A 12725-nucleotide genomic window follows, 5' to 3' on the forward strand; every position below is an offset into this window, starting at 1 on the left:
TCAAGGCTGATAAGGCTTCGGTGTTAATACTGGTTCCTAAGTATACGAAGTCTCTTGCAACCGCGTGAGTGTCTATACGCGACTGTTTATTTGATTGCAGGAGGTGCTTCGTTTTGTCCTCGCTCACCACCAGACCTAGTTTCTTGTGTTATTCGCGTTAATTGTTTTGAAATTTGGGGTACTTCAACTGTCACTACAATTTTCGTAATCATTTTTCATTGCACTTCTGATATTTTATTTCTTTGGCTCTCTATGTTGCATGCCTTTGTACTAAAAAAGTAGTTTATTCGCTGAATCTGATACCGTACAACTCGTTTAATGCATTTTCTCAAGTATTTGTTTGTTGTTTAGTCATTCTAGTCCTTAATACTGCTGGACTGGACTGTAATACTACGGTCTAGCTTGTTCTAGTTCTGTAGTAGCGAGGACAATTTTCAAAGTAAATTATTTTAAGTAGCTTCCACGAGTATCTTACGGCTGAAAAACGTCGAATACTCATCACTGGCGCTTTGAAAACGATTAGTACAAAACTCACAATGTCATCATGCATCCTATCACCCCACTTCACTTTTCACTTTTTACACTTAAATTATTTTTATAGTACCACTTTTTTATAATTCAAGTTACTTAAATGCTTTTGTAAAGTAGAATTTGTGGCCCGCAAAATCACAGTCAACAGAACGGCTTACTTAAATATACATTTATTATATTGTACATACCTACACATATGAAAATCAATACAAAAAAATCTTAAATCAAAGTACAAAGATCAATAGCGGCATCTTTTTTCTCTTCCATTCTCCTCTCTTTCAGGAGTTGCATTCCTCGATAAGCAAGAGGGAATACTGACCTTCTGTCTGACATCGAAAGGCACTGTTTCGACGACTAGTAAGACGTTTTTGCCAAGCGAAACCGCTGCTGAGCCTGAGATAAGCGCCGATACGCCAGCCTATTACAGATCACGTAGCGAAGACTTCGATTCCATCAACAATAACAATAAACACATACACGCAAGCAACTCGGAAGAAGTGATCGCTGTAGTGTTGCAGCAGCCAATAGCAAGTAAATCAATCACACCAACAGGAGTAGAGCAAACGCTAGCGAACGGCAACGGCGCAGTCAACACTTTAAGTGCAACGAAATCTTATAATAATTTGCGCTTAGAAAGCAGGTGCGCCGCTACAGCTGATCATCTGCAGAAGCCACTTAAAGTAAGCGCCAGTGCCACTCAGAGTTTCACAGCCACGGCTACCTTATTATCCACATTCAAGAGCACACCGAATATCCAAAGCAAATCGCTAACAATGGCATCCAGCGCTAATTTGAATAATACAGGTGCCGCCGCGCCACACTCGGCCTCCGAGAAACAGCCTTGGCCCAACTCAAAGGACGACTACGAATTGCGCGATGTGATCGGTGTGGGCGCCACTGCGGTCGTGCATGCTGCGCTTTGTCTGCCACGCAACGAGAAATGCGCCATTAAGCGCATCAATTTGGAGAAATGGAATACATCTATGGATGAATTGCTCAAGGAGATCCAGGCGATGTCCTCGTGCAATCACGAAAATGTTGTCACCTACTATACATCGTTTGTGGTACGCGAAGAGCTGTGGCTGGTGTTGCGTCTGCTCGAGGGCGGCTCACTGCTGGACATTATTAAACACAAAATGCGCACCGCGAATTGCAAACATGGCGTATTCGATGAGCCGACAATTGCCACTGTTTTGAAGGAGGTACTCAAGGGTCTAGAGTATTTCCACTCGAACGGTCAGATACATCGTGACATTAAGGCGGGTAATATTTTGATCGGTGACGATGGTACCATACAAATTGCCGATTTTGGCGTTAGCGCTTGGCTGGCCACCGGGCGTGATCTGTCACGTCAGAAGGTGCGTCACACATTCGTAGGCACACCATGTTGGATGGCACCCGAGGTAATGGAGCAGGATCATGGCTATGACTTTAAGGCCGACATTTGGTCATTTGGCATAACGGCTATTGAAATGGCAACCGGCACTGCGCCCTACCACAAGTATCCTCCTATGAAGGTGTTGATGCTGACGCTGCAGAATGATCCACCGACATTGGACACCGGCGCGGACGAGAAAGACCAATACAAAGCCTACGGTAAGACATTCCGGAAAATGATTGTGGAATGTCTGCAAAAAGAGCCTTCGAAACGACCCACCGCCAGTGAATTGCTGAAGCATGCCTTCTTCAAGAAGGCCAAAGATCGCAAATATCTCACACAAACGCTGCTCGCCTCCGGCCCATCCATGGAGACGCGCGTACACAAGGCCGCCAAACGTCAACCGGGCGCCTCCGGTCGTTTACATCGCACCGTCACCGGCGAGTGGGTGTGGTCCAGTGAGGAGGAAGACAACGGTGGCAAGCATCATTCTTCAGATTCCGAATCGGACGATCGACCGATCAATCGCCTGGAACGCGCCGAATCATCGGACAGCGATCATGACGACTACTCCGATGCGACAGCAACCGCTACGGAACCAGCACAGCAACCCGCAGTCGCGAACACACCAACAGCACCTGTGAACATACCAGCGCCGGCAGCAGCAGTAGCAGCAGCAGCACCACTACCACCACTAGGTGTGAATATACCAACGTCGACAGCAGCAACAGGAGTCGTGAACATACTAACACCGGCCACAGCACCTGCTATGAATATACTAGCACCGGCAGCCGTTTACATTCAACCCGAAGATGCTGCGATAGCACAAGCCATTGCCGGTGTCGCCCAAATGCCAATGCCTACATCGATGGCGGACATGGGCGATGCACCGCCCGTCAATCTGGTGCTGCGCATGCGCAACCAGCGACGCGAACTGCACGATATACGTTTTGAATTTGCCGTCGGCAAAGATTCCGCCGAGGGCATTGCCATGGAATTGGTCGATGCCGGACTCGTCGACGCATTAGATACGCAACCAATGGCCTTGCATCTGCAACAATTGATCGAACAACGTGCCATACTCAGAACGATCACGTTCCAATTGAACTCGGGCGTGCAGCCGGGTGAGGTGCTCGACGATCGTTCGCTGGTGGGGTATGCGCAAATTTCGATAACGGATTAGGAGGAACGGCAGGGCGCAGACGAGTGGGCGGAAAGCGGCGGCGGCGGCGGCGTCAGAGAAGAAACAAGAAATGAGTAGCGTGTACGAGGGGTTTATGCTAGAGTTTGGGGCTTAAATTTGTATTTTTGTAATCAATTCAGTTGCGGAGTAAACTGTAGTTTTTAGAAATATTTAAATTTTTGAACATTTGCCAAACACTGCAAAGCCAGCGCATAGCGTAGGGAGTGAAGTAATTTTAAATTAAATTAAATTTATATAAAAATAATAGTTTGGACATAAAATTATTTAGTTAATTAGGTAAGCGAGCGCTTTGTGTGCGGGACCAATAATTGCGGGGTAGGAGGGGGATGCGCAATGTGGTGAATACCCACACACGCATAGCCACCCACAGTGTGAACAACTGAAAGTACTTACGATTACATGTTTGCGATACTTGTAATTATTTATTGTTGTATTTTATTTTATTTTATTTTTTTGTTTTTCAATAAGCATAAAGCGCCGTTCTTATGCAACCTCCTAACACTAATGGGAGCTGGAAAACAAAAACAAAAAAACAACAACTAGTATGTAGACTTTAAATGGTATAACTTTAATTAGAAATTTAATTTGCAGTAAAGCTTAGTAAGCTTATTATGTGTATTCCTCCTTCTATGTGTATGCATGCCACCAACAAAAACAAAGCCATTATAATAATAATTAAAAAAAAAAATGAATAAACTGCACTCACGCCTTTCAAAAATCGTTTCAGAGATATGTTGGCAATTGTTTTTGTTTTTAGCAGTGCAGTGCAACCTGCGCTGATGCAAGTGAATGAACGACTTTTAAAATATATATACTTACATAAATTGTTAAATTAATTACTATTAGTTTGGATATGTATGTATGTAATTTAATTATTACGTAGTAATTGCAACAATTTAGTGAGTTTTGTGCGAGCATTCATAATTTATACACACACACACACACAACTAAACGAGTAAGTATTTCCATGCATACATAAAAAATACGCTGCGCACTTTTAATAAAAAAGAGAGCGAAAAAAGAAAGCAACAAAATGTAGTGAAAGAACTGCTTAAACAGAGTAGGAGAACTAAATGGCAGATGTTAACAACAACTGCATAGCATTTTCATACAGTGACGCCTAAAAGCAGGCAACAACAAGAAAGCAGCAAACCGTTGCAAAATGCATTGATTGGCATGGCAGTGCTACTGTATATGAGGCCCTATGCGTCAATGGGAGAAACAGAAACCGATGATGTTGTTGGTGTTGTTGTTGTAGCAGCAAGCATAAACATTCCCCATGCATGCACGGGGAATGTTGCTGGACTGGCAGTGCTTGGCGGGTCGTTTCGGTAACGTAGAGCCGACTGTGAACGCGGTGGGAACGGATGTTGTTGTTTAGCCAGGAACCGTTGATGGTGATAACTGAAATATTAGAAGTGTGCACTTAGGATTTTATTTTCGTAACAGCTGATGCAGCAAAATCGAGAAAGGTATTTTTATGAAGCGAAAAATGGGCGCGAAAAATAAAAAGCCAGTGGCAAATCATTTACGAAATATGATATTAAAAAGCAAAAGTGTAGCGTTATGGTCTTTATCGATTACTAAGCATCCGAAACATTATTATAGTAAAAGGAAAAATGTATAAGTAACAAAAAAATATATACAACAAATTTGCATAAACACTTTTCGAAACAATAATTACATTTAATGTATGTAAAAATGTACTTGTCTGAATGCAACGTTTGTAAACTTTTAAGTATTGCAGTTGGCTGGTGGCGAATCAATTAAAAATAAATATAAAGCGAACGCAAATAAAAAATATTAAAACTAAAAAGCAAGAATAATTTAATTAAAAATTAATTATACCAATTAAAATATAAAAAAAGAAGTAAATGAGTAATTTAATTATGAAATACAATTTCAAAAAAAAGAAGAAAAAAAAACACTATATACATACATACATATATACGTATACCTATATAAATCTATTTTGTAACTAAAATTAAAATTAAAAAACAAAAGAAGTTTGAAAAAAAAAAACAAATACACACACACACACACTCCTACAACTTTTAGGCATTTTGTTTGCAATTCAAATTGTAATAGCAATAGTTTTCTAACTACAACACACGCATACAATTATAATTACAATTACATGCGTATACTTATGCCTCTATTAGCATACACACACACACACCCACAACCCGTATATATATCTGTATATGTATGCAATGTAACCCAAAATTGTTCAATAGTTTGTAAATACGTATTTTTAGCGAATGCAGTGAAAAATAGAAGAAAAAAAAACTGATGCATAAAATGCCTTTCGAAAACTCTATTAAAATCCAAAATTGAAAAAAAAACGCATATCCTCTTCTTTTTGTTTCATTTACGACACGCCTTTTTCACACTCTTCTCTCCATCTCTGTATTGGAATAGTTCTTCTATATGGCATCTCTCTACTACTTTCTAGTTTTATCATCAGCAACATCTCATCAAATTCTCAAGCGTTTTAGTTTCCAAATTGCTTACTACGTCCATTCAAAACAGGTTTGTACTATCGTTTTCTTTGCATTGGCTAAATGGTTATTTTCTTTTGTGTTGCTTCCAATGCACTTATTTTTCATTAAAAACAAAAAAAAAAAAAACGGGGAAAAAATTGGCATGCCGATATGTTGGTACTGGTTCGAGTTAATTGGTGCGCATAAATTAAGGGGACAGATACCTGTAAACGGCCATATTTTTCCTGATTTTCATTAAAATTATTTAAATTGAAGAAGTCCATATATTTTTTTCAAAATTGGCATACAGTTTATTTATACATTAAAATAACATACATTTTTTTTTTGTAATCATTTAAAATGGCAGATGTACACTCAATTCTTCCAGGAAGGTCGCAGCGGGGCTTCTCAATCGGTGGGCATTGTATCATCGGCGTCAGTGACCTGAATACAAAAAACCAAAATTTTTTTTTGTTTTTTAATGTCATAATTCCTATATGAATTAAACAAAAATGGAAAAAAAAAGATTCGCGGAATGAAATGCTTCAAAAAAAAAAAAGAAATTTGGGGCGAATTTTCCTACTATTTTTGCCTCGAAAAAATTAATTTTTCGAAAAGATTTTGAAAACTTGAAACACATAGAAAGTAATATCAAAAAAGATGTATGCAAAATTTAAGGGAGATCGGTCAATAACTTTTCGAGTTATCGTGTACGCCAATTCGAAAAATATAGTTTTGAGAAAAACGCGTCTAAAGTTTGAATGCAACGTAACTATACCTCTCCCAGCGCTCGAATGCAAAGAATAGAGTCGTCACGGTTTACGATCTATAATATAAGAAATACTTAAATTTTCGTTCTAAATTTTTTTGACATATTCTTAAAGGATTATATTAACATTTTATGAAAAACAAAAAAAAAATTTGTTTCGAAATTTTACAGGTATCTGTCCCCTTAAAAAACAATTAACAAAATTAATTTACTAATTACTTTAGGAAATAATGAATTTTTTTTGCTAACAAAGCGATGTGAATTAGCCATTTTGGAAAGTAGTGATTAGAAATTATATTAAAAAAATTTAGGTTTTTTGCTTGTTTGTTAAAAAAGGGCTTAAAACTTGTAATTCCGCTATGATGCACTTACAGCTGCGACCAAATACGAAAACCAGCGGTCATGCTTCTACATTATGAGAATTATAGGTTATTTTTAAAAATGCTGCAGAACACCTTTTAGTCTTTTTTCGAAATAATGCTTATGTCAATTACACAGGTCTACATATTTTTTATGCATTTTTTTTATTGTCTTTTATTTATTTTTTTTTCCTATTTTTTAATAATTTTATTTATTTATTCATTTTTTAATTACTATTTTTTTTGTTTATTTATTTTTTAATTTTTTTTTTTATTTTTTTTTTTTCATTTAATTTTTTTATTTATTTTTTGTTTTTTGGTCATCGGCCATGCCTCTACATTATGACAATTATAGGTTAACCACCGGCTGGTTTGAAAGCAAAGAGTTGAATATGTTTTTAAATAATTATTTTTTATTGGGGAAAAAAGCAACATACAAAATAAACGACCTATTTACTTCCACTTTAAAACAAAAAAAAATCAGTTCTGATTTAATTTACGAGAACGTTAATAACTCACGAAACCTCCTGGACACATAAATAGCACATCCTAAAAAATTCCAAATAGAAGCAAAAATAGTAAACAAATCAGATGGTTAAGTATTAAGTATTAATATTGTTTCACCAAATTAGTATTTTGTACTATATCCACCGTTTTTGATTACTTCTTCAAGCCGTCACTCTATGCTTTCTACAAGTTTGTGGCATCTATCCTTTGGAATCGAGTACCAAGCCTCCTCAACTGCGGCCCACAAATCATCCAATTTTTTTTTTAATTTTTGTTAGAGATTTTGACCTTAACGTCATTCCACAAATTTTCTATTGGATTGAGATCAGCGCCTCTGCGCCGGCCAAAGCAGTACATTAATTTTTTCTCTTCTGAGCCATTGCTTCGCTGTCTTTGCAGTATGCTTTGGATCATTGTCCTGCATAAATGCCCAAGTTAATGGCATAAACTCAAACCCAAATGGCTGGAGTACATACTATATATCCAGATACAGAAATCTAGCCATTTTACCAACCACGCGGAGAATCGGCCCAACACCATGCCAGGAAAAGCTCCCCAAACCATGATGCTTCCGCTGCCGTTTTTAATCGTCTTTTTTGTGAACCTAGGATTTAGCGCTTGATTTTTTTGACAACGTACAATAGTTTTCCCATCTGGTCCCATACTATTTATATTGGTTTCGTCTCTCCAAAGTACGTTTTTACAAAACCAAATAGATTTGTCTTTGTAGGCATTTACAAAGGCAAGTCGCTGTTTCATATGTTTTTTTTGGAGAGGAGTGGTTTTTTCTGCTTATGCGGCCAAACAGCTAGGCTTCATTAAGTCTCCTTCCTAAATGTTTTATTATTTATTACATTATGAACATTTTTTTTATTTTATTTAGTTTTCTTTTTTGTTTATTTTTTTATTTAATTATTTGTCTATTATTTTTTTTATTTTTTTTATTTTTATTATTTCATTTATTTTTTATTTTATTTATTTTTTTTATTTAAAATTTTTTTGTTTATTTACTTATGTATGTTTTTTAATTTTATTTTATTTATTTGTTAATTTTTTTGTTTTGCTATTTTTTTATTTTGTATTTTTTTTATTTTTTTTTAATTTAATTATTTTTTATATATAATTACTTTTCTATAAATTTTTTTTGTTTATTTTTATTACATTGTGTTTTTTATTTTGTTTATTCATTTTTTTATTTATAATTTTTTTTTGTGTTTATTTACTTATTTATTTATTTCTTCTATTCTTTTATTTTCCCTTTTTTAGTCTTTTCTTTTTATTTTATTTAATTTTTTCATATTTTACTTTATTTTATAAATTTTTTATAAATTGTTTTAATTCATTTATTTATTAATTTATTTATTTAATTCTTTATTTACTTGTTTATTTTACTGTCTTTATTTATTTTATATATACATATATATATATATATATATATATATATATATATATATATATATATATATTTATTTTTTCATTCATTAACTTTATTTTTTTTTTGTTTTTTTTTTTATAAATTTTCCATTTATTAATTTTTTTATCTATTGTATTATTATTTTTTTGTACGAATATTTTCCCATATACTTTTGCGCGCTGAAAACTATCCATTCACGTCCATAAGTGCCCATCACGTTAGGATTTTGAGAAAAGTCTGGTCAAATACCCTTAAAACGTGTTCTTCCATGTGACGCGCTAGAGCCTAATTTATATTTGAATAAAAGTGTGAATCTTTCTCTATAATAAATGCAAATTCCAAAACAGGAATCAACCGTTTCGAATTAAATGGGGTTTACCCTTTAAGGCTCAGTGATTACAATCGAATTGCGAGTTATTAAGTTAAATTGAGTTAAGATCATAAAACTTATATCACAGGAGTTTTTTGTGGCCGTTGATTATAAATCCGATATAAATTCAGTTAGGTGGATCCAAGTTGACGGACCCAAAATGAAAATGTGTGGGTTTTATCCCCACTTTTTTTAAAACCCTTACGTGAAGGACACTTTTGCAGCCGAAGATCCATCTTTAGCGTACAAAAATACATCGGAAACCAGTTCCATAAGTGATTTTTTTTTGTTGGCCTGCATTAGGTAGGTAGGTGAAATGGTTGAAGTACCACTCTGGCACTCCCTAAGTACTCATAGCACTAAAAAGCATTTTTAAAACCATTGTAAGACCACCAACAGCCAGAGCTGTTGATGTAATGGAGAATATTGGTGGGATTTAGGTTGGCGCACTGCCCCAGTCTGTCGAAGAAAGGAGCACCCAATGACCTTATTCGTCTAGCTGTCAAACCCGGATATTTACTCAACAGTTTTCTTCTCTGAAAGGTCTCCACAATTTCTGTAAAGGGGGTTAATTGGTAAACCTAGCTTTTCCGCGTGTGCGCCGATCGTCCAGTGACCGGTAAACACAGCTATGAGTTCGGAAATTGAATGGTGCGGAGTCCCCAGAACTTTCTGAGTCTTCCGTTTATTGTATTGGGCCAAAGGGTTTTTGAAATAGCAAATGAAAAAGTGGAGCTCTATCTCTTTCCTGAAAAATAAGTTGTGCAGTTTTTTGTGAAAAATTTATTTAGCTGAGAGTTGGAATCCTTTCTGGACTGTCGGCATAACATCAATTTTTAGTTGCACGCTACAAGGCAGTCCAACGATGTCAAATCGTAGCACCTTGGAGGTATACATAGACGTCAATAAAATAGCCAATTAAATGGATGTCGCCAGTGTCGCCACTGCAAAATCCTAACACTCTTTTGAAACAGCTTTCACGCCTGGAGCGATGTTGACTGCACCGTTGTTGCCAGCGAACTGGGACCGGTTTCTAGTGGAAGGGGAAGGTCCAACGATCATTTTCCCCCATCAGCCGATTCGGTTGATCGCTTGGCATTACTTTTCAATCAAACCCTGTATTCACACACTCGTCCAATCAGTCGTTGTTCAGACGTCAACGTAGTGTCATTGGTTGATTTTTTTCGTATATCACAAGGACAATTTCATTCATTACCTCTGCTACGTCAGCCTATCAGTGGATTTTGTGAAATGCGCTCAGAATCGAATAACGGTATGTTAAAGAGCACACCTCTAAAAATCTTTTCACCATGGGATATAGCACTTAGTGGAAGAATATCAAATGTTTAATGGGTTACATAGCAAGTTGCGCCATCTTACGGAAACTGAAACGAAATATCCAAGTTCATATCTTCAGTTTCAGCTCATGGGTAATCATGGCTCTGTAGCCGAAATGGCAGTTTGGGAAAATTGGGTCCCCACCGCTTTAAAATTTTCATTAAAATGGCAATCTCTGACTGGGATTTTTGAGAATCATGTGTGAGTTTTCCCGATACTTAAATGTGTCAGTTTTTTTTGTCAACATAATCGCCGAAATTTTTAACTCTACAGAACAGTTACGGTTGATTTGGGTAACCTCTTTAGAAATAAGTTTCAAATAATTACATGTTTTTCAAGGGCAAGTGGATCTACTTCTTAACGAGGCTACAAGATAACGAGTTTCACTCACTTTTTTTGAGTCACAAATGTATTCAAAATTGCTATTTATGTTAAAATATTTATTTGCTAGATGTTTGACCGAACTTTACCTCGAATTTGGTGGAGCCTTCTACAAGGTTTCGCTCAGCAGAAGTACACTCTGTGACTTTCCATTGTTTGGCGAGATTGGGACGGTTATCAAAAAAGTTTGTCAGAACCTGGCACCAACCCAATGATATTCAAGCACAATGCTCCTCGGCTAGAGTAGCCGCCATATTGGCATAACCATATTTTTATTATGATATTACGTTGTTGTACTACTTTAGTCCGTTCATTCCCTTTACAGTCATGATTCACAAGCATCTAAGTTCCTTACTGCAGTTGGTTCCTTTGAATAACTCGTAATTAAGTTGGCCCATAAAAGCTCTTTGTATTAAAGAAAACTAAAGTTTATTTATTTTGCAACAAAATTCCGTTTTATTGCTAATAATCCATTGAAAATCCCTTATTTTTAAACACCTCGACCAAATTTATATCAAGTTTCCTAAATTTCTCAACTGGAATACCTCGTCGTATGACTACAAAATAGAGAAACAGAGACCTAGTGAAATACTACGCTTCCGCGTATTACAGTAAACTTTGTCCTTTCCATGACCGGGTGGTCTAAACTAACGGAACGATTGTGGTACAACAGCAAACATTGGTTTTGTGCTCGGGGAATTCCAAGTCCGACCTGTGGGGCGCTAAAAAAAAGTTTTTAAGATAAAAAAAAACTTTTGCGATCCATACCAAAGAGATTTTCGTAGTCTCAATCCGCTAAAGTACATTACGCCATTTAACTTTTTACCTGCCTATGAGATTTGGGACCTTTTTTTTTGTTTAATAATTGTTCACTACGCTCGGGAGCATAGGGTATCGACAAGGCATTTTCACCATACACGATTCTGGGCTCTTGTTTTTGCGCCGTCCCATGTGATGTCGGCATCTGTTATCTCGCTCAAGATCGACCTTCTCCAAGTAGTCTTTGGCCGGCCGCGACCTCTGCTCCCTTGCGGGTTCCAGTCCAATGCCATTCTCGTGATATTATCTGATGGTTTTCTAAGCATGTGACCTATACATCGTTTCTGCGTTTGATTTGCCTAAGGATAGGAACCCATTCATTGATCTCTACAGCTCGTCATTGCCGATGGTATTCGGCTAGAATGTTCTACAGATAACCATTTTTGGTTCACTCGAGCTTTGTGAGACGGTGCCGAGTCCTGTTGAAACGTCCATGGTCTGCCAACAAAATCTTTGTCTGAAGCTTCTTTTGTCTCCACGGCTTCAAAGCAACCTCCAGAATACTTTCCGGATAATATTTCGCATTTACCTTGACGCCAAGCTCGATAAAAACGATTGCAAAGCGCCCATCTGGAGTTACAGCGGCCCAAACCATTACCTGTGACGGGTGCTGCCACCTGGTGGCCAATCGATAACTCAAACTCTCGTATGAACGGTCGGTCAAATAAACCTAATCGTTTGGGAGTTTACGAATTGCTCAATTTGACAATTTTTTCGTCAGAAAACACAATGTTCGGTAATTGACCGATGTCGGCCAAACGAAGCAACTACTTCACTCTCTCAAGTCTGACTTGTTGTTGCTTTGGTGTGAGATCATGCGCCTCTTGGATAGTGTAAGGCTTGACTTTGAAATCATTTTTCAGTATGCGGCGTATGCTACGGTCATATATTTCCAGTTCTTTCGCGTTTTGATTGGCACTTCGTCGGGGATTTCGCTCAAGTCGATGCTCGTGCATTGGTTACACTTCGAGTGCCGAACCCTGTACATAGTTAGCTTTGAGGTTTTATACAAGGGCCGGGAGTTGAACAAATTAAAGTACGTTTTGTTGGCGGCGTTGATGCGATCCCTGACTGCAGAAGTTGAACCACGGCTACAGCGAACATAACTCCCAAATACTTAAGATGCTGATCTGCCTCCAAAGTATAAGCTCCCACATGATAATTTTGCACCG

General features: G+C 37.2%; 2 protein-coding genes across 4 annotated transcripts in view; both read left to right on the plus strand.

Moving 5' to 3' along the window:
- Window positions 1-5446, plus strand: part of LOC128855653 (STE20/SPS1-related proline-alanine-rich protein kinase) — a 120822-nt gene extending 115376 nt beyond the window's left edge. The window contains exon 3 of one of the 3 annotated variants that reach the window (XR_008453755.1): window positions 814-903. Coding sequence is in view for 1 of the 3 variants with exons in the window: in XM_054090732.1 (XP_053946707.1) it covers window positions 814-3092 (2279 nt within the window). In the remaining 2 variants the exon portion in view is untranslated. Of the gene's footprint in view, window positions 1-813 lie in introns of all 3 variants that reach the window. The other 2 variants (XR_008453756.1, XM_054090732.1) reach the window with 2 other exon arrangements.
- The window catches only part of LOC128855655 (E3 ubiquitin-protein ligase RNF181 homolog), a 133653-nt gene that overhangs the window by 115328 nt on the left and 5600 nt on the right, over window positions 1-12725 (plus strand). The gene's annotated exons all lie outside the window — the stretch shown is intronic.

The sequence above is a fragment of the Anastrepha ludens genome, chromosome 2, assembly GCF_028408465.1.
Source record: "Anastrepha ludens isolate Willacy chromosome 2, idAnaLude1.1, whole genome shotgun sequence".
In the NCBI taxonomy this organism is placed as follows: Eukaryota; Metazoa; Arthropoda; class Insecta; order Diptera; family Tephritidae; genus Anastrepha; species Anastrepha ludens.